The 21525-nt window shown below is 42.9% G+C and overlaps 1 protein-coding gene across 1 annotated transcript in view; it reads right to left on the bottom strand.

Annotated features, from left to right (window-relative positions):
* thsd7ba (thrombospondin, type I, domain containing 7Ba) overlaps window positions 1-21525 on the bottom strand; it is a 769281-nt gene that overhangs the window by 68612 nt on the left and 679144 nt on the right. The window contains exon 21 of the mRNA XM_080198282.1: window positions 10097-10242. Coding sequence (XP_080054408.1) covers window positions 10097-10242 — 146 coding nt within the window. The remainder of the gene's footprint in view (window positions 1-10096; window positions 10243-21525) is intronic.

The following is a 21525-nucleotide window of genomic DNA, read 5'->3' as shown; positions in this document are numbered from 1 at the left end:
TATTTCTTCAAATTCCCTAACATCTGTGCCTTTCTTGAGAGTAAATGCTGATGAGAAATATTCATTTAGGATTTCAGTGTCTTCATCTTCACTTGTAGCCATCACAGAACTCAGTGGTGTGTGGCAAGATCAGAATTCAGCCAAGGAAACAACCCCACTCCAAGAAGAAAACTGTCCTCCAGTGAATACTTGCCATACCACTGACCCAGAAAGGCCCCAGGAGTTCCTCAATCAGTCTTTGTCGGACAGCAATGCCCAAGGCCAAGGGGCAGTGATATCAACTGCGCAACATCATCTATAACTCTGCAGTCACCGTGTATGATAGAAGAGTTTTGGGAATGCTAATTAGTCTTGGGTTTTTGGACTGAAATGAAGCCAGTTACTGCAACCAAGAGGATTTCCCTCCTGAGCTACAAGCAAGTCTTCAGCAAACAGAATTTAGATGTTTTCAGAGCTGCCAGAATCAGCAGACTAATCAGCACTGTGCTAATCAATACTGATCCAAAATCTGCAACAACATACAATCTGCTGTTGAATCCAGGGGTGCTAGAGGAACATATGAAGGAATCAAGGAAGCAACAGGCATTGCAGCAACCATATCAACTGCCTTGAAAACAAAGACAGGAATGATCCTCACTGAACCTAACAAACAGAAGAAAAGGTGTGTGGTGTACTAGCTCACACTCTATACAATGGAGAACATTGTCACTGAGAAGCTATCAGCACCACTCACCACATTAATGACATGGAGGAAATGGGCAGCCTGCCCATCATAGTAAAACTCAACAAATAACTGACTGTCCTGTCAATGGAAAAACCCAAGGAATTGATGGTGTTCAACCTGAAATTAAAAGATAGAAAACCAGCCATGCAGCATCTCTAAGAACTTTTGTGTCTCTTCTAGGACATGTTTGTGCCTCTAGACATGTTTGATGTAAATATTGTCAATTTGTATAAAAACAAAGGGGCTGAGACAATTACAGAGACACCTCCTTGTTAAGAATTACAGGGAAGGTCTTTGCTTGTGCTATTTGGAGAAATTGCTGACCCTGACGTTATGTATCTACATTAAGACTCAGTGTGGCAAAATAGCTGGCGCACTGATGGTTGACATGATTTCCACACACAGACAATTCTTCTTAGACCTCATCATGGCCTTTGACCTTATCTGTGGAGGCATACTTCTTAAACTGTTGTAAAAAATAGGATGCCCGCCTGGTCTCCTGGGTTTAATTTCTTCTTTCCACAAGAACGTGCACAGTTTCGTCTTTTGCAAATGTGCATCATTGGAGGCTTTCAACTTCAGCAGCGGGAAAGCTGGGCTGTGACCTGGTGCCAACTGTCTTTGGAACATTTATCTCCGTGCAGCTATTTCATGCTTTCTATCTGTTTTCCAGAACTGACAGCAAGCTGTTCAACTTGGCAGTACTGCATGCCAAGAACAAAGTGCATAATGTCCCAGTCTATGAGTTGCTGTTTCCTCATGACGCAATGCTGGCATCCCATACTGAATCTCACTTGCAACAGCTTGTGGATCAGTTCTCCCAGGCCTGCAAGGGGTTTGGCCTGACAATTAGCATCAAGTAAACCAAAGTTAAAGAAAGGCCAGGACATGGAGACTCCATCTCCCATCAATATTGACAGTCTCAGTCTGGAGGTTGTTGACAGCTTCACAAACCTTCACAAACAATTACCAGCAATGTGTCCCTCGATGCCGAAATCAGCTTCAGGATTGCCAAGGCCGCAGTTGTCATGTAAAGTTAAGAAGTCAAGTGTGGACCAGCAATAAACTAACCAGAAACATAAAACTCCCTATGTAGCAGGCTTGTATTCCTATCACTCCTCTTTACAATAGTGAAGCGGGGAACTTACACAATCCAAGAAAAGTGGCTTCCACCCCTGCTGCCTCAGTTGATACTGGGCATTTTCTGGCAAGGCGGTGCCCATTGTGGAACTGGACCAGCATGCAGGGATTCCAAACAGGCTTTCCCCTTGAGTCAGTGATGACTCCATTGACCTGGTCGTGTGAGCCGAGTTGATGATGGCTGCATCCTCAAAAACAAGAACTATAATGAGGTTTCTATCAGCACAAGAGGCTTGTGCTCTTGTGGTTAGCGCTACTGCCTCACAGTACCAAGGACCCAGGTTCAATTCTGGCCTCAGGTGATTGTCTGTGTGGAGTTTGCACGTTCTCCCTCTGTATGGGGTTCCTCCGGGTGCTCTGGTTTCCTCCCACAGTCTAAAGATGATGTGGAGATACCAGCATTGGATTGGGGTGGACACAATAAGAAGTCTCATAACACCAGGTTGTCCAACGGGTTTATTCTTTCTTAGGTGGGGAGATCAAAACTATGCACAATACTCCAAGTACGGACTCAGCTAGGTGAGTGACTCACCTGATGAAGGAACAGAGCTCCGAAAGCTCATGATTCCACATAAACCTGTTGGACTTTAACCTAGTGTTGTGAGACTTCTTATTGAGTCCAAAGATGTGCAGATTAGGTTGATAGGCCATGCTAAATGGATCCTTAATGTCAAAGGGATTAGCAGTGTAAATATGTGCGGTAACGTGGGACATGGGGACAGGGCCTGGGTGGGATTGTTGATGGTGCAGACTCAATGGGCTGAATGGCCTCCTTCTGTACTGTAGTGACTCTATTTCTATGATTCAATAGGTTGCCCACCTCGGTGATACAAGGATATCTACAAGCAAGATTTCATACTGACCGGGACTGGAATCAACGCATGGGAAGGCCTTATTGCTGGCCAGAGTACCTGGAGAGAAGCAGTCAGGAAGAATGCGGAAAAAGCAGAGGATAAAAGGTCTGAGCAAATGGCAGAAAGAAGAGTTCAGGGGACGGAAAAACATTTGTCGACCTTGGGCTGACACTATTCACTCGTGCTGGCTCAATCTGCCACACAGCCACAACAGGCAATGTTCATTACAAAAGTGACATAGACCCTGGGCACAATCCTTTGCCTCCAGACTCAGATGGCTGCCTGAACTTCTAGGGAGATGGGGAGGGAGCAGATGAGTTCTGGATGGGAAATCCAGAGACTTAACTGCCAGTCATCTTTCAAGCTTGTCCTGCAGTTTTCAGTCCAGCAGAGAATTTTACCCATAATCTGTGTGAAGACTTCTTCTAACCATGCTTTGAATTCTTTTTGTGATCATCCCAAATTGATGGCTTCTGGTTATGACTTTTCTTGCTGGGCACAATTTCAAGATAGCCTCCCATTTCTGTACCAAATGCTCACACTTGAGGCTTGATTATGTGCTGAGTGTGGGCTCCCTGCATCCTAGTGCGAAGGCCACGAGTGGGCCCACTTTAATTTTTTGGGCAATGGAGCTTTAATTAGTATGAAGCAGGATTCTGTCCCTTTCTAGAAAAAAAGAGCTGGCGAACAATTGGAGGTGGCCAGCTCTGTATATCAGCAGGCCCAGAAAGAGCAGTAGCCACCACTACTACTGCAGGTAAGGCATGGAGATGGCATTGAACCAAGATATTCAGGTGCATTTGGAATCTTGCTGGGGCCAGGCTGATTGGCCTTGTTGAGGGTGATGGGAGAATGATGGAAAGGGCGGGGAGGGGAGGGTGGATGTGGGGTGGTAAAACTGTGGGGAGTGACCTCTGATTGGCACCGGAGAGCCAATTAAAGGCAGGCCCCTCCCACCTCTTCCAGCATCTTCCAATTCTGCTGGTTAAAATAGGATAAGGCCCTTTAATTGGGCATTAATTGCCCACTTAAGTAGCTCACTGGGCCATGGGTGGGTGACCAGTTGCCTCCCCCAATGCTTGGTAAGGGGGGTGGGTCAGGAACACCACCATGGTATGGCATACTAATTTACAGGCCCACCCAACTGCTTCCCCAACTATGGGTGATGCATAAAATTCAGCAATTAATGTGCAAGCTTCAACAGTAAACTATACAACTGCTGCAACCAAGTATGGAGTGGGAATCAAGTTTAGCACCTGTCTAATCTCTTCAGTTTTGACAGACCATAAAGCCATTGACGTACCCCACACATTTCAGAACTCATTTCCAAAGTATGTTAGTTTTTCAAAAATGAAATCCTACAAAGGTAACTTCATGTTCCATCTACCTGAGTGTTTTATACATTGGAGCTGGAGATAATGAATGATTTTTTTAATGCAGAGTAAAACCTGGTCAAGTTCCACATCCTGGAATCCTCTTCTGTAAGTTCTGAGAGTTATTTCCCCAGTTTGAAGAGTTTACCAATATCTGTACTTCCAATTTGCGGCCAACAATCTAATGCTTGAAAACTCGCTGCTCCTTCCAGGAGCTATCTCCAATCTCAGTCCAATATACAACAACAAGTGTTGCTGAGAAAAGTCTATTGGTGCATCAGGACTTGGAACTTGATGGCTGTAATAAGTTGTAGTGCTCCATGTCATAAACTCCATATGATTATCAACCAAAATGTCTTTAATAATATTGCTGTTAAACCAGAAGAGTGCTTACCAAAAGGCTAAAACTCAAAGCTGGATAAGGATATCTTATTGATTTCCTAGTCAAATAAAATTATGTTGATTCTAAAAAACCAATTGAGGAACTCTGGGTTTGCTATTCAAATTCATTAATATATATGTTTGGGCAGAAACTCAAATTAGAAAATTTTTTGTTACATCTCATGCCCACCTGCATCATAGATTCTGTGGATCAAAGTCAAATTCAAGTTATAATGTGCGGAAAATATTTTGCGCTAATACATTGGATTAATTCAAAAATAACTTTGGAAGTTTACAAAACAGTAGGAGGTTCTTTCCTGGGCCTGATATTTATAGCTGGAGTGTGCAAGAAGGTGGGGCGGGACCAGATGTGGGTGGAAAACCCAGTCCTGGTCAGATCACATTCTTTACGCAATATTACACTGGATGGCCAATTAATGCCGACCCAGTGTGAAACATGACTGCCATCTGGATTTCCAATGTGGGCAGGGGTGGGAATGCATTGAGCACCAGGTCCAATGGAGACTCAGTGGGTGTTTAAAAACTGCAGAGGCAGCTCCCTGAAGGCTATCAGGAGTTTTAGAGGTGGCTGAGGGTATGGTTTAGAAGCAATCCAATAATTGTCCTGATATTTTGTCAATGCCTCAGCACTTGGTGCTCATAGAAAACAGAGGGCAGGTTGGATGGGTATTCTGCTCCCTGTTTCCCTGAAGATCGCCTGGGAGTTCCAGTGGAGGGGGTCACCTACTCTCTCTGCTATGCACCCATGCATCAATGGTGAGCAGGTAGATCCAGATGTACCTCACACTGGTGGCTGAGCTGCCTGTCGTCTCTATGGATGCTCAGGATGAGGGCACCAGCTCTCTTGCCCCACTGCTAGTGACTGCTGTATCTGATGCTGCTGCAATGAATGCACGGTGCCCAATACGATGTTAGATGCACCCCCTCAGATGGCGCCTGCTCAGGCCAAAGGACAGCTCCCAAGAACATCATAGCCACAAGGACAGCCAGCTCAGCAGCTGTTTTCAGTGCCGCTGCTGCCAGCAAGAGAGGGAAGTTGGGGGGTGGGGTGGAGGGGTGGGTACCTGCCAACTTCAACATTGATCCTGCATGCATGTACAATGGTGTCGGGAAGCATGCCTATCATCATTTGACTATTTCACAATTTTACACTGGGTTGGGTCAAGCATACACTTGACCTCTGAACTTAAAATCCAGGCCCTGGGGTATTCTAAAATGCCTCATCTTTTTCCCAGTGGTTATTTTATCTTCCATGTTGAAATGTAGGGATCTCTTCTTGGCAAAATATTTAACATTCCAACAATCCTGTAAATGAAGAAAGCGCTCCCACTTTATATTCTCTCTTAATGACTCCTTAAATAAAGGAAATAATTTTATCCCATTCATTCTACAGAAATCTTCATTGTTTCAAATATTTCATTTTAATTCTTCCTTTAACTTTCTCTTCTCCAGTGGAAATGATGCAACCGTCTTAAGTCTTGTAACTATGTCTCCGATTCTAGAGTTTCCAGCCAGGGAAAAATTCCTCCCTGCATCTAGTCTGTCCAAACCTGTTATACATTTCAATCAGATCCACTCTCACCCTTCTAAACTCTAGTGAATAGTTGAACTAATTTCTCCTTATAGGACAGTCCTGCCAACTCCAGTATCAGCCTAGTGAACCTCCATTTTACTCCTTTTATGGAAAGTGTATTTTTTTTAAGGTAGGGAGACCAAAACTACATACAATACTCCAAGTGTGGACTCAGCAAAGCCTTGTATAATTGTAATAAAACATCCCTACTTCTGAACTCAAGTCCTGCTGTAACTAAGGCTTTCTTAATTGCTTGCTGCATAGGGAGCTGAGAGGAATTTAGGAAGGAAAAGGAACTGTACCACTGTAACCCAGACATCTGCAGCCACAAGGACCTAACTCACACTAAGTTGATCTTTCTCTACACCCTAGCTATGATTGTAACACTATGTTCTGCACTCTTTCCTTTCCTTCTCTATGAATAGTAGGTATGTTCTGTCTGTATTGCATGCAAGAAACAATACTTTTCACTATATACTAATACATGTGACAATAATAAATCAAATCAAATCACATGATGACCTGCAGGGTTAGTCTCAGGTTAGGCAAGTGATAGAAGGCTGCAGAGAGGCTTGTTAGCAGGGACTTACATGGAGAAGTGGGTACTCTATAGTCAGGGTATCCCAGTGGAAGTGTCATCAAAGAGTGCATCTCTACTGAGGACCCATCACAGATCTCTGTGCCATAATGGTGGATGAACCATGTACTATAGCACAGGTAGTCATCCAATAGCAATGTTGATAAATGTCACCAAGGCTCTTAATTTCTAGTCCTCTGATTCATTCCAGGAACCCAGGGGAGACATGTGTAGCATCTTCCAATGATTGAGCACATTAGCCAAGATCTTCTTTCCTTAGGCCTTTACTATTCGTGCTTTTGGTCTTGGGGCCTGTTCTCACCTATGGTGAGGTAATGGTGTAGTGGTATTGTCACTAGACTAGTAATCCAAAGACTCTGGAGATGTGGGTTCAAATCCCATCACAGCAAATGGTAAAATTTGAATTCAATATGAAACCACTGATGATTACTGGGGCCTTGCATCCACGTCCTCAGTGCTTGATTCTGAGCAACGACGTCCATGGCTATCTGCTTCTATTGTCATCTGGAAGGCATCCTGAGAATAGAACACATCTCATGCTCTCCAATTTTGGGGAGGCAAAGTGGTCTAGTGGTATTATAAGTCGACTATTAACCCAGAAACTCAGTTGATGTTTAGAGGACCTGGATTCGAATCACACCACTGTAGATGGTGAAATTTGAATTCAATAAAAATATCTGGAATTAAGAAATATTGTTGATTGTCAGAAAAACCCGTCTGGTTCATTAATGTCCTTTAGGAAAGGAAATCTGCCACCCTTACCTGGTCTGGCCTATATTGACTCTAGAGCCACAGCAATGTAGTTGACTCTCAAATTCTCTCTGAAGTTGGGGACAGGCAAACAAATGCTGGCCCAACCAGCAATGCTCATATCCCATGTAAATGAATGTTAAAAAATGCCCCATGAAACAGCCTAGGAAAAGAATTTGAGATGAGCAATAAATGCTGACTCAACCAGAAATGCCCACATCATGAGGACCATCTGATGAGGACCATCAGAGGATACAGCAGATACAGATCAGTTGGAGACTTGGGCAGAGAGATGACAGATAGAGTTTAAGCCAGACAAGTGTGAGGTAATACATTTTGGAAGGCCTAATACAGATAGGAAATATACAGTAAATGGCAGAACCTTTTAGAGTATTGGCAGGCAGAGGGATCTGAGTATACAGGTACACAGATCACTGAAAGTGGCAAGGTAGTCAAGAAGGCATATGACATGCTTGCCTTCATTGGCCAGGGTATTGAGTTCAAAAATTGGCAAGTCATTTGCAACTTTATAGAACCTTAGTTAGGCCACACTTCGAATATTGTGTTCAATTCTGGTCACCACACTACCAGAAGAATGTGGAAGCTTTGGAGAGGGCACAGAAATGATTTACCAGGATGTTGCCTGGTATAGAGGGCAATAGCTATGAGGAGAGGTTGGAGAAACTTGATCTGTTCTCACTGGGATGACGGAGGTTGAGGGGTGACCTAATAGAAGTCCAGAAGATTATGAGGGGGATGGACAGAGTGGACAGTCAGAAGCTTTCTCCCAAGGTAGAAGAGTCAATTACTAGGGGGCATAGGTTTAAGGTGCAGAAGGCAAGGTTTAAAGGAGATGTACAAGGCAAGTTTTTTACACAGAGGGTGGTGGGAGTCTGGAACTCGCTGTCGGGGGAGGTAGTGGAAGCAGATACGATAGTGACTTTTAAGGGACATCTTGACAAATCCTTAAATAGGATGGGAATAGAGGGATATGGTTCCCCAGAAGAGTAGGGGGTTTTAGTTCAGTCGGGCAGCATGGTCAGTGCAGGTTTGGAGGGCCGAAGGGCTTGTTCCTGTGCTGTCATTTTCTTTGTTCTTTGTCCAAGTAAGAATTTTTTTTAAAAATCATATAATGCCCTGACCATTATTTCTATTACACCATGCAACTATTTACAAGGCCCAGAATGCCATAATAAGTTTTGTGACCTTATCGAACTGTGCTTGCAGTGAATCACACTAATTTTAAAAACAAATTAAGGAAATGTGGGTTTCCTGTTCTAATTAGTGAAAATACATATTCCAGCAGAAGCTCAAATTAAAAATGATTTAAACGGCACAAATAGCAAATTGTAGGAGGATTGCAAATTTGCAGCCCAAGTTTTTTTTTAATCTCCATTCTGACATCAAGAACCAAGGGTGTATATCATCAGCGCTCCAGCACATTGAGCCTTATCAATGCTTTCAAAATGTATTATTTTTCAACAGTTCTCTGACAATTGTTCCATCGACTTCAATAGTGCATCTATATCTCCATTTCCATCATTACACGTAAAATCTGATGCAAAGGAGTTAATCATGGGTTTGGGCTTGTTAACTATGAGTGGTTTAACCTTGTACCTTCATTATGCCACCATACTCCACATTTGAATGCCCTCCTTTATCCATCAAATTTACTTATTGATTTCAGTTCAAGGTCAAATCTTTATTTGTGAAAGAAAATGGTTTCATCTCCAAGGTTACTTAAGTGACATCCAGTGACATTGGACCATGCAAGAGAAATGTGATGCACTTTTGAAGCAATCCATTTTTGGAAAGAATCTGAGAAGACATAACTGGAAAGTACAGACTGATATTTTGGATGCCTCATTTAAATTGAACCCCCTGTCAGTCCAGGCATGGAGTGGACTTCAGCTTATACCACCTCACCAGAGGAAAACATCAGGTGGTGTGGGGTTCTGCAAGGGAAGCTGTCACTTCAGCTAAATCAATAAAAGAAAGGACATCATGCATTGTTCCTTTAAATGTAAGTCTCCTTCCTAGTTAAGAAAGCCCACCAATGCCTCTACTTTCTCAGGAGAGTTAGGAAATTTGACATGTTCGCTACGACACTCACCAAAGTTTACAGATGTACCATAGAAAGCGTTCTTTCTAGTTGTATCACAGCTTGGTATGGCTCCTGATCTATCCAAGACAGCAAGAAACTACAAAGGGTCATGCACAAAGCCCAGTCCATCACTCAAATGAGCCTCCCATCCATTGACTCTGTCTACACTTCTTGCTGCCTCGGAAAAGCAGCCAGCATAACGAAGGATCCCACGCATCCCAGACATACTCTCTTCTACCTTCTTCCAGCAGGAAAAAGATGCAAAACTGACTCAAGAACAGCTTCTTCCCTGTTGCCATCAGACTTCTGAATGGACCTAGTTCACATTAAGTTGATCTCTCTGCACTCTAGCTATGACTGTAACATTACTTTCTGTACTCCTCTCCTTCCCTATGTATGGTATGTTTGGTCTGTATAGTGCACAAGAAACAATACTTTTCACTGCATCCCAATATATGTGACAATAATAAATCAAATTAAATCTTGTCAGCAACAATCTTGTCTTCAAAGACTGCAATCATATGACCCTGCACAAAGTGATTTTGCAAACTCAAGACAAAACATAGTTATAATCTTACCTCCACTTTGCATGCAGACCATTCACCAAAAACCCAGCTATAACATGGTTTAATAAGGCAAGGTCGGTATTGAGATAGTTGGGAGGAGCAAGGTCTTCCCTCTCCATGGGCCTTTTGCAGCACATGCCTAGTGCGCTTCATTTGGCCTAAAAAAAGTAAATGAATGATTTTCATACCAAAATTGTAATGGGAATGCAGCATATTTTCAAATTTCGTTTGACACTGAAAATACTTAATATAAACTACAGCAAGATTTCAACATTGTTGGTATTTTCAAAACATACATGCTAAGACAGAAAAAATTCAAAAATTAGCAGTTAGTGCTCATGCTAAAAGCAAAACATTTAAAGTTTATTTCTCACAAGTAAAGCTTACATTTACGCTGCAATGAAGTTACTGTGAAATTCCCCTAGTCGCCAACTACAGTGCCTGTTCGGGTCAATGCTCCTAACCATCATGTCTTTCGGACAGTGGGAGGAAACCAGAGTACCCGGAGGAAACCCATGCAGACACGGGGAGAACATTCAACTCCACACAGACAGTGACCCAAGCTGGGAATCGAACCCCGGTCCCTGGTGCTGTGAGGCAGCAGTGCTAACCACTGCGCCACCCTATTTTGTTCACAATGGGTGGGAATTGTGGCCAATGTCTGCCATCTGAGACTGACAGCAACTTTAGAACACGATAGAAGTCTAAAATGTGCTGTTAATAAGTCTGTGCCCCTCCAAAGAGTAAGCTGTAGAAGATCTCACAGACTGGAATCTCCATTGCAATCATGATTTGATGAGATCTTCCAATCCTTATATTCCTGAATTCCCGGAAAAAGTTACATTTTGTTGAATGAGGTGTAACTGAGGTTTACATAGAAACATAGAACTTAGCAGCATGAGTAGTCCATTCTGACCTTTGAGCTTGCTCCACCATTTGAGTTAATCGTGACTGATCTGACCGTCACCTCAATTCCACTTTTCTGTCTGCCACCCAGAACCTTGATTCCCTTGCCCATCGAAAATATATCAAACACAATCTTGAATAAAACCAATGGCTTAGCCGCTAGTGCTTTCTGGGCAAGATTAACAACCCTCTGAGAGGAAAGACAATCCACTCATCTCCATCTTAAATGGGAACCTTCTTATTTTTATACTGTGTCCCCTAATTCTAGTCTCTACCATAAAAGGAAAGATTTTCCTGACATTCAACCTTTAGAGTCCACTTTGCTTGTTATACATTTCAATAAGATCACCCCTCATTCTTCAAAACTTCAATTTAGGGCTAGCCTGTTTGACACGTCAGCATAGAATAACAACTTTATCCCATGAATTAATCAAATGAACCTTCTTGTAACTGATTCAAATGCAATTGTATTCTTTTTTAAATAAGGAGATGAAAACTGCACAGGCTACTCCAAATGGTTCTGTACACCTGCAGTAATATTTCCCTCATTTTATATTCCATTCTTAAACACTTGCTTTATGTCCATACTAACATTTTTGCGATTCATCTGCTAGGACATCCAAATCCGTTTGTACCTCAGAGTTCTGCAATATTTTTCTGTTTAAGTAGTCTACTGCTTTTATATTTCTTCCTGTCTAAGTGGACAAGTTCACATTTTCCTACATTAAACTCCATCTATCAATTTTTTGCCCACTTACTTAATCTTTCAGTACCCTTTCACAGACTCCTTCTGTCCTCTTCATGACTTTCCTTTCTCAATCTTTGAGTCTTCAAAAAATTTAGTAACTATACATTCAGTTCCTTCATGCAAGTCATTGATATAAATTGGAACTATTTGAGGCCCCAGCACTCTTTCCTGCAGCTCTCCACTAGTTACATCTTGCCTACTCAAAAATAATCCATTTATGTCTCATTTATGTTTTCTGTTAGCTACCCAATCCTTTATCCGTGCCAATTTGTTACTTCCTACATTGTGAGCTCATATTTTGAATAGTAGCTTTTGGGGTGGCACCTTACCAAATGCCTTTTGGAAATCCAGGTAAACCACATCTACAGGTTCCTCTTTATCCACCTGGATTGTTCCTTCCTCAAAGAATGCTAATAAATTAGTAAAACATGATTTTTTTTCACAAAACTATGTTGACTCCACCGATTGCATTATGATTTCCTAAGTATCTTACTATAATCTCCTTAGTAATGGATTCTAGCAATTTCACCATGACAGATGTTAGGCTACAGCTTCCTGCTTTCTGCCTTACGTAATAAAGATTTAACAACATGTAAACTTCTTAATTGCTGCTAAACATCCTCACTGGACCAAAAAAGCTAGTTTTATAATTGTGGAAAGTCAAATTTGTCCACATTGATTACAAACTTCAGATATTCTTTCCTTTCTTAAAAAGAAATGATGCAGCATTTTAAAGTATCTCAGCCATCGGATTACCATTTATATTCATGGTGGGTGGAAGTGCTCATTAAATTGCTTCACTAAACAACTAGGTAGAACACAGTTTCACAAGTTTGTGAAAATATTGTGCAAACCACATTAAATTGAAGCTGACGGTTTATAAATTCCATGGAAAGACCAGCCATGTAAACACTATTGTTGTGCGAACAGTCAGAAAAGTCCATGTGGTGTAGATACTCACACAGTGCTGTTAGACTGGGAGTTCCAAGATTTTGACCCCATGACAGTGGAGGGAGGGTGATATATTTCCAAATCAGTATGGTGCGTGTCTTGGAAGGGAACTTTGAGGTTTTCATGCATCTGCTGCCCTTGCCCTCCGAAGTGGTAGACCTCTTGGGTTTGGAAGATCCTGTTGAGGGACCCTTGATGAGTTGCTGCTGTGCACCTTACAGATGGCACACACTGCTTGGGTGGTGAAGGGAGTGGATATTGAAGGTGGATGGGGAATCAATCAAGCAGGCAGCTTTGCTTTGGATGACATTGAGCTTCTTGAGTGCTGTTGGAGCTGCAGTCATCCAGGCAGGTGGAGAGTACTGAATCACATCCATGCCTTTTTAAAGGGCACCCGAATCTAATAGCACTAAAATTAAACAACAAGATCCCCACATGAACACAGAGAACCCTCCCCACACACAGGCAGGGATTCCCCCACCCACACCCCACACTCACACTGGGAACCCCCAAAACCAACCACAGGAATTCAGATTCCAGCACCCTCCGCATTTTGCTATTATCTTAGTGAATACCGAACTGATAAAGGTAGGATGCATTCAAGATCTAAGCTGAGTGGCTGTGTTACTTCATTTCACATTAAAATAGTGAGGGGTTTGATGGAGCAAGAGGCTACCATCAGTAACAGGCACTGGTGGATTGATCAAGGCCAAGGAGTTTGGCCAACCTGTCTTCAAATCTTTGGGGAGAAGCATGCACACATTGTGGGACATATCAGGGGAATAACAGGCTATTTGGAAACAGGAACTCATACCAGTGATGGATGCAAAAACTGAGAACACATATTTAAAGGCTAAAAACTTTTTGAAATTGTTGCAAAAAGGTTTGGAAGTCAATATAGGGGACTTAAAATAAAACAATCTTGTTTTTCTTTAAATCAATCATATTCCAACCATAGTTTTTTGTAAATTGAGGCTGTTAATTTTCTATTTTTGCCAATTTGAACAGAAAAGTGGAGAGCAAAAAATCACAGGATGCTAGAAGTTGGTGCAGGGAAACAATATTTGGAACTTAATGCCCCACCCACAAGGTAAGTTTGGAAGCAGAGGGCCATGATGTGGAGATGCCAGCGTTGGACTGGGGTGGGCCCAGTAAGAAGTCTCACAACACCAGGTTAAAGTCCAACAGGTTTATTTGGTACCACGAACTTTTGGAGCGCTGCTCTTTCATCAAGCGAGTGACCTGTTGGACTTTAACTTGGTGTTGTGAGACTTCTTACTGGAAGCAGAGGGGGCATTGAATCGGGCAGGGTGCTGCCACGTGCAGTGCCTGCCATCTTAACTCTGGGGAAGGAAGGCTCAAGCAGGGCCAACTAAGGACCTCGTCCTGCCGCCATTGTTAACTGACCAGCAGTGGATGAGACAGTTGCCACATACAAAACACAATGAACAAACACTGCTTGTTGTGAGTTTTCGATGTGTTTGTGAGGAGTGCAGGAGTTTCATAGATTTCCTGCACTGCAGAAGGACCGGAGGCCATTTGACCCATCAAGTCTGCACCGGTTACAATCCCACCCAGGTCCTATCCCTCTAACCCCATGTATTTACCCTGCTAATGCCCCTGGCACTAAGGGTCAATTTATCATGGTCAATTAACCAAACCCACACATCTTTGGACTGTGGGAGGAAACCGGAGCACACAGAGGAAATCCACGCAGACAAGTACAGACTCCACACAGACAGTGGCCTAAGCTAGGATTCAAACCCGGGTCCCTGGCACAGTGAGGCAGCAGTGCTAACCACTGTGTCACCGTGCCATTGCCAGGGTGCTGTTAGTGTTCCATCAGTCATTAGTATTCAGTACCTGATTCAGGAATCCAGGATTGGGTGGTTCGGAGGGGGCACTGTAGGACGCACCGAAAGCCATCTCTGTCTTTGGTTCCGACCTCTTGACCCGGCCTCTGACCCCCGACCCATGCACCTCCTCTACCACACCCACCCCATCCTATCCTCACTCACCCGTCCACCTACCGCCTGGGTCCCATGATAATCCTTGGCCTCTTCCTGGGTGCACTGCCAGCAGTTGCCCCATTCCCACTGGCACTCCCAGCAATGGGTAGCTGAGTGGCTGGGCATCTCTCAGGTGGTAGAATTTCTACCTCCAGAGTCCTTGATCCTGGGGAAAGCCTGTTGCTGATTACTTAAGTGCCTCAGAGGCACCTAACATCAGTGGGCCTTCCCTAAGAAGACCACGTGGGACTCTCCAGTCTCATTCCACCTGGATGGATTGCATGTCTGAAAACCAGTGGGATAGTTTTTAAACTGGGCTGACCACAAATTTCAATCTTTTCCTTTCTGGGGATAAATAGGGAAATCATAGCCATTGCAGCAAGCAGAAAAATCAGAAGGTCTTTAGTAAATAAGGTTCTATTGAAAGCATTTGGGATTTGAATTTGGTTCTGGAAGTCAAATATAATCAATTTAATGACTGCACACTAAAGAGGAAGAAGGACACTCTGTGGGGCAGAATATGAGCTGTTGATAGCAACCATAGTGATGCTCAATTCCAAACCTAAGCACTTCTGGAGCTCTTTAAAAAAATATTGTCAGATATTTTGTATTACAAACACACCAAGTATTTGATGTGGTCATCCACCCAACAAGATTTATCAATGGAGATGTATTCTTTTATTACTTAGCTCCAGGCTAAAATTGAAAATCAGACAGTAAGGTCGCAGCTGACAAACCACTTAAACTAAAATGTTGAAATAGGAAATCAGGCACAGCCTAGAATCTAAAGTACGCTTTCATTGCACATCCCTAAAACTCCACACAATGTATTCCCTGAATTATTCATGTCATATCCATAGGTGGTCAAACAGTTGGAGAGTTAGGACTAAACATAAAAGGAAGCCAGTGACACAGAGAAGAGATTTACTGAAATCGGAAATGAACTTAATTAATTCTTGAGTTATAGAGGTAAAGGTCATTAGAAGGCATTCAATACAAAAGTAGCCACTCAACACCCAGCAGGTGGTTTTTTTTTGGATTATGATGCTATTAGAAAAATAACTTGAATGGAACAGATTGAAATTTAACTACTTGCCGTTACAAAGATATGCTTTGCCAGTAAAAGGATAGTTTATTTTGATTAGAAAGCGCTTCCCACCACCAGCTCCTCCATATTTGTCATATCCATAAGTGAGGAGTGACTATTGAAGGAAAATGCTTCACTGGAAAGCTTACAGTGGGCTATTTGCTTAATCAGCAACTCTCAAAAGTGGGACTTTCACCCACATGGGGCAGAAATCTCGCCCTGAGCCAGTAAGTCTCTGCAGGGCAACCCAGTGAAGTGGAGGAAGGCTAACCTCCAATGTTTCAGCCGGGGATGTCTGGCCCACATGTTCGTATAGAATTCCAGCCTTTAAGACAGGAATGGGCATACATCCATCATTCCTTTTCTGATCAGGGAGATGTAAACATATTGTACATAGGAGTCTGATCATGGTATGTGGCTTTGCAGCCCAATGCTAACTTGACCACAGAGTTTTTCACATTCTGAATGTAATTGGGACATGACCATGCTTGGCACATCATTCAGGTGAATGCCTAGTATGCTGGCAGCAGCCATGATGTCTTTATTCTGCACTATTCCCTCAGTATTTGAGCCACCACATCAAAGCTGAGAGTTTATAGGACTGAGTTGTGGGGAACTTTCTCACCCAAAGGGCTGTGAATCTGTGGAATTTCCTGCCCAGTGAAGCAGCTGAGGCTACCTTTTTGAATGTATTTAAGGCAAGGATAGATAGATTTTTGAATAGTAAAGGAATCAAGGGTTACGGTGAGCAGGTGGATAAGTGGAGCTCAGTCCACAAAAATATCAGTCATGTTCATATTGAATGGTGGAGCAGGCTTGAAGGGCCAGATGGCCTAGTCCTGCTCCTAGTTCTTATGCTCTTCTGTGCCTGATGGGTGACAAGGACTATCCACTGACCACCTGGCTCATTACTCCTGCGTATGATCCAACCACATCACGCTGGAAATTAGAGCTATGCTGCTGCGTAGAATGTCTCCAGGCTGAAGTCACACAGCAGCACAGCTACCTGGACCATGGTGAAAAGACCATGGCGCTTGCCAGAATGAGTTTTACAATATGCCTTGGTCTGCTGTCTCCAACTTAACTTCACAATCGTGAGGGCACAGCTCTTGCTAGCAAAGATACAACCGAAAATACAAAGATGGGGAGGGGGTAGGATAAGGAAGGACAGAGGAGTCAACTAACAAATTCCCCTACTGGTTGGATTATCCTTGTTTGGCTTATCTGCTTATGGTGCTTTTAAACACCACCCCAAATCCCTGATCACTAGCAGTCATGTACCGTCCCTTCCCTGCCATTGATAATTACATTATCTTCTTGACCATAATGCTGAAATGAAAGCCAATGACAAAACAACCGTTCCAAACCAAGTTTATCAAAGAGACCAACCAATGTTCCATACAAAAACCAACTAATCATCCTTATGCATTATCTAAACGCCTGTCTTGCAGTTAGCTTTATGTGTTCCTCCGCTCCCACATGGTGTTATCGCACTGGCTGTATCATGTTTCCTAGAAGTGCAGGAGACTGCAGATTACCTTGTAGGATCCCCAGAAGCAGCTCTGACACTCGAAGGCCAGGGTTTAGATTGTATAGCTTGCAGATGGCAGCTGTCTGAGCTGATTGGCTGAGAGGATACACAAAGGTATGCCAGAGTGGCAGTGATGGGAGAATAAATACCATCATCCTGAAAAGGCAAGGTTTTGCACCACATAGCCATGGAGATTCTCCCAGTTAGTGCCTTAGCCATCCTAATTATATGTTTGAGCAATGGTCTCTGACAGCTGTGATGCTAACATTGTTAGTCTGCAGGAAAGCAAGTTGGGATTTTGTGACTTGAATGTGAGCGCACACTGCAGCACTGAGATGTTGGGTGGCTGCTGTTTGTGTTACAATGCAAGCTGAGACACTGGTCATTAGATGCTCGATCATAGTTGAGGCTGAAACTTATTTCATGGAGTTAGTTCTAGTTTCATCCTGGGTGGACTCTGAATAAAGCCCTGTGTCAAATTGGTGCCAGACTCCTCCATGTCCCTTGACAGTGATCTTAGATTTTTTGGCAGGTTTCCCAAATCAGTAGAAATTTCAATCTGCATGTCTATCAGCCTTTTTCTGTACACCACCCCAAATAAATCCGCATCTGAGTTCTGTGGAACAGAACTCACGTATAGCCTCAACCCCCAGGAAACTAGAACCTGTGTGACCCTGTCCCTCTGCCTTGGCTGTCAGACACTCATATACTCATATCCAGTGAATCATCACCTGTAGCTATGGCCTCTAAACTATTGTCTAAAGGACGTGCAGGTCAGTGTCTGAGGAGGTGGCAGCCAGCGTCATATTGAGTGGCAGTGTTTCTTCACTGCCAACATCCTGCTTCTCTTGGCATTCCCACTCCTGCACCACTATCTGCCCAGTTGGCAGTTATTGGGCATTTGGAAGTTTGAAGTTTATTTATTCACAGTCTGTGAAAATCTCCTAGTAGCCACACTCTGACGCCTGTTCTGGTACACTCAGGGAGAATTTAGCATGGCCAATGCACCTAACCAACACGTATTTCAGACCGTGGGAGGAAACTGGAGCACCCGGAGGAAACCCACACAGACATAGGGAGAATGTGCAAATGCTACACAGACAGTGACCTAAGCCAGGAATCAAACTTGGGTCCCTGGCACTGTGAGGCAGCAGTGCTAACCACTCTACCATCATGGATTCAGGCAGAAAGATAGGGTTGTAGCGAGGGGACAGGAGAACAAATGAGCTGCATGCTTATAGTATGCAGCTTGTAATTCAGGAGAGATTAAGAGACGATGGGGAGGTAAAAGTGAGAAGGTGGATTAGTCAGGGACAAACTGGCACACTTTAGAGTTTCAGTCCCTCTCCTGGCCATGGCCTCAGTTGTGACCGAACTAATGATTGCCAACACTTCCCTTTCATAAGGGTAGGCTTTGCTTGTGCCTACACTTAGGTATTGCTACCTGTTGCTGTGTGCCATCTTATCCTGGAAGTGTGTCAGTGAATGTGGTGTAACGCCTTTGGGTGATGTGCCTGTTATAGTTCAATAGCTAGCAATGTGCTCAAGCTGTGAGATGTGGGTGTGAAGATTGCAGCAGGTGTGTGGGTGAGGCAAAGCTCTGAATGTGAAGTATGGGTCATGCCCATTATAGAATGTTGGTAGATGAACAAAACAAGGATAGTGAATAGGGTAATGTGTGAGGCTAATCGTTCATTTGTAAGGATATGGCATTTGAAGACATATTCACTGACCATGACCACAGATGTGAGGTCATTCAACTTCTTCCTGCACTGCAGCCAGGTCCTCAGGACTAGACTATGTGCATTGATGGAAATGGCTACCTGCTCTCACTGCCTTCTGAGTGTCTGTCCCCTGTGCATAAAGATCCTTTCTCTCCTTGTTCACTTCTTGAGCCCAAGCCACCACCGCTATGCCCAAGAACATGGAGCCCTCTATCTGTTGTGTTATTTTCATTCTTCTTCTTGCTTAGACCATTCAGTCATTGTTGTCTAGATCAGTGTTAGCTCTTCACTTGGAGTTATCTACTCTTACCCAATTTCCCACCTTCTTTTCTGCACCCTTGTATATTCTTTATTAAATATCTATTCAACTTCATTCAGAATAGTTTGATCTCTGAATCTGTAGCCACATGTATAAAGCACGAGGTAGCACAGTGGCACCGTGGTTAACACTGCTGACCCACTGCACCAGAAACCCAGTTTCAATTCTGGGTAACTGTTTGTATGGAGTTTGCATATTCTTCCCAGGGGCAGGGATCCAGGTTCAATTCTGGCCTTGGGTAACTGTCTGTATGGAGTTTGCACTTTCTCCCCAGGGCCAGGGATTTGGGTTCAATTCTGTCCTTGGATCATTATCTGTGCAGCGTCTGCCTGTTAGGATGCGTAGGATACTCTGTTAGAGAGTCGGTACAGACTCGATGGGTCAAATGGCCTCCTTCTGCACTGTCGGGATTCTATGACCGAATGGCCTATGGTGTGAAAAAAACATTGCAAATTCCCTTTTTCTTGTTCTAATGACAATCCTAAGTCGACAGCTCTGTTATCAATTCGCCAATCAGCAGAAACAATCATTCTCTGTATTTACTATCATAATTTAGTAATTTTTTATGAGTTTCCATGTTCATCTTCTCTGTTCCAGTGAAGAAAATACTCATTTTTTAGGCTTTACTTCATAACTGTCACTTTTCACTCACAGTTAATGCGATTTAAAATATGTAAACTTCAACTTTGAAAAGGAAGTTGATTTGTCAGAAGATGGTTAAGCATTCCTAGGGGCTTTCGTTTCACCACTTTCAAATTTAGGCTTCAGGGGTGTGTGGGGGGTTGGAGTTAGGGTTAGGGTTGGGGGGGGTGGGTGATTATCTGCAGTGAGCTTTGACCACATATTCACCTTAATGATGACGCATATTGAAACTGAAACTACAATTACAAAATATTATTGTTGAGCGTTCCTATAAAAAGCAAAAAGACAGCAGTCACCCAAGAAGATGCTGACCTCAGTGTGAGCTTAATATTTTGTTATTTTGTACATATTTAATACATATTGTATATACAAATGTGTACATTTCACACATATATTTCCTTTCACATTCTAGATGTTACACTTCCTATATCTGATCTGATACACACCATGATTAATGCCACACAGGTTAAATACACAGATCTTCATTTTTGAGCAAATATTGAAGGAGAAAGCCAATGCAGGAACTCATCCAAAACCATTTCTTAATGTATCTCTTTCTTATACGCGCTTAAGAACATGGTAGAAATAGCTCCTTGGCAGGCCTTAAACTGGTGTCAGGTTGTTAGGTGTCTAATTGCAGGAAACAAGTGCCTGTTTTTAGCCCCCTCTGGATTTCTGGATGTGGTGGAGCTAATTAGGAGTTGGGTCTGCTCTGTTCCAGACTCTTCAGTGGTTGTCGTGACTCAAAACGTGGTTGGTACCAAGAGGTTTGCTTTTAATGCACATACTGTCATCAGATGGTTCAAAAAATGCAGGATTTCCAATTGAATGGACACAGAGGATGATTTGTTGTTGAGGGATGACTCTGTACATGAAATCACCAAATGTGCTGCAGGGAGGGATCGTTACAAAGATGCCACAGTTAAAGTGGCTCAGAATGAATTCAATCAAAATTATTTGTGTTGGATGCTGAAGGAAACAAATTTGACAGTTTTGTTTTAATCATTTTGATCTGGTTAAAGGTATCCTTGTAGAATTAATTCATTTAATAAATCATGTCACATTGAGTTAATCAGAATTCTGTTCTTTTCATAATTCACAATGGTGACCGCCTACACCAACGCTGTTTGTTCATATTTTATATGTGGCAAATGAGTCAACACTGTTTTTGGAAAGATTTTTCAAGACTTCAAAGGTTGTTTTATATCTTGCGATCTATGGAAATTTACAAGCTGTCGTGCTCACAGTCAAGGCAAGAATTTACTGCCCATTTCTAATTTCCTTCCTAAGGAAATTTAAGGTGCACCTTAATCTGAAACTGCTGCATATATACCGTGTGGTGAAGGTACATATGGAGGACATTCCAGAATTTTAAACCAGGTCACAATGGCATGTGATTGGTGTGTGATAATTGCGTTTCCATTTATTTGAAGCCTTGTCCTTTTAGGGATGAAGTTTGTGTGTTTGCACAGAGCCTCCAGATAAGTTGCGGTGAGTTGCTGCAATGTATCTTGTGGATAGGAT

The sequence above is a fragment of the Carcharhinus amblyrhynchos genome, chromosome 11 (genome assembly GCF_965287045.1).
Source record: "Carcharhinus amblyrhynchos chromosome 11, sCarAmb.v2.hapA, whole genome shotgun sequence".
Classification (NCBI taxonomy): Eukaryota; Metazoa; Chordata; class Chondrichthyes; order Carcharhiniformes; family Carcharhinidae; genus Carcharhinus; species Carcharhinus amblyrhynchos.
Note: the sequence above shows the minus strand (reverse complement) of the source record. Positions and strands in the feature narration are given on the sequence as shown.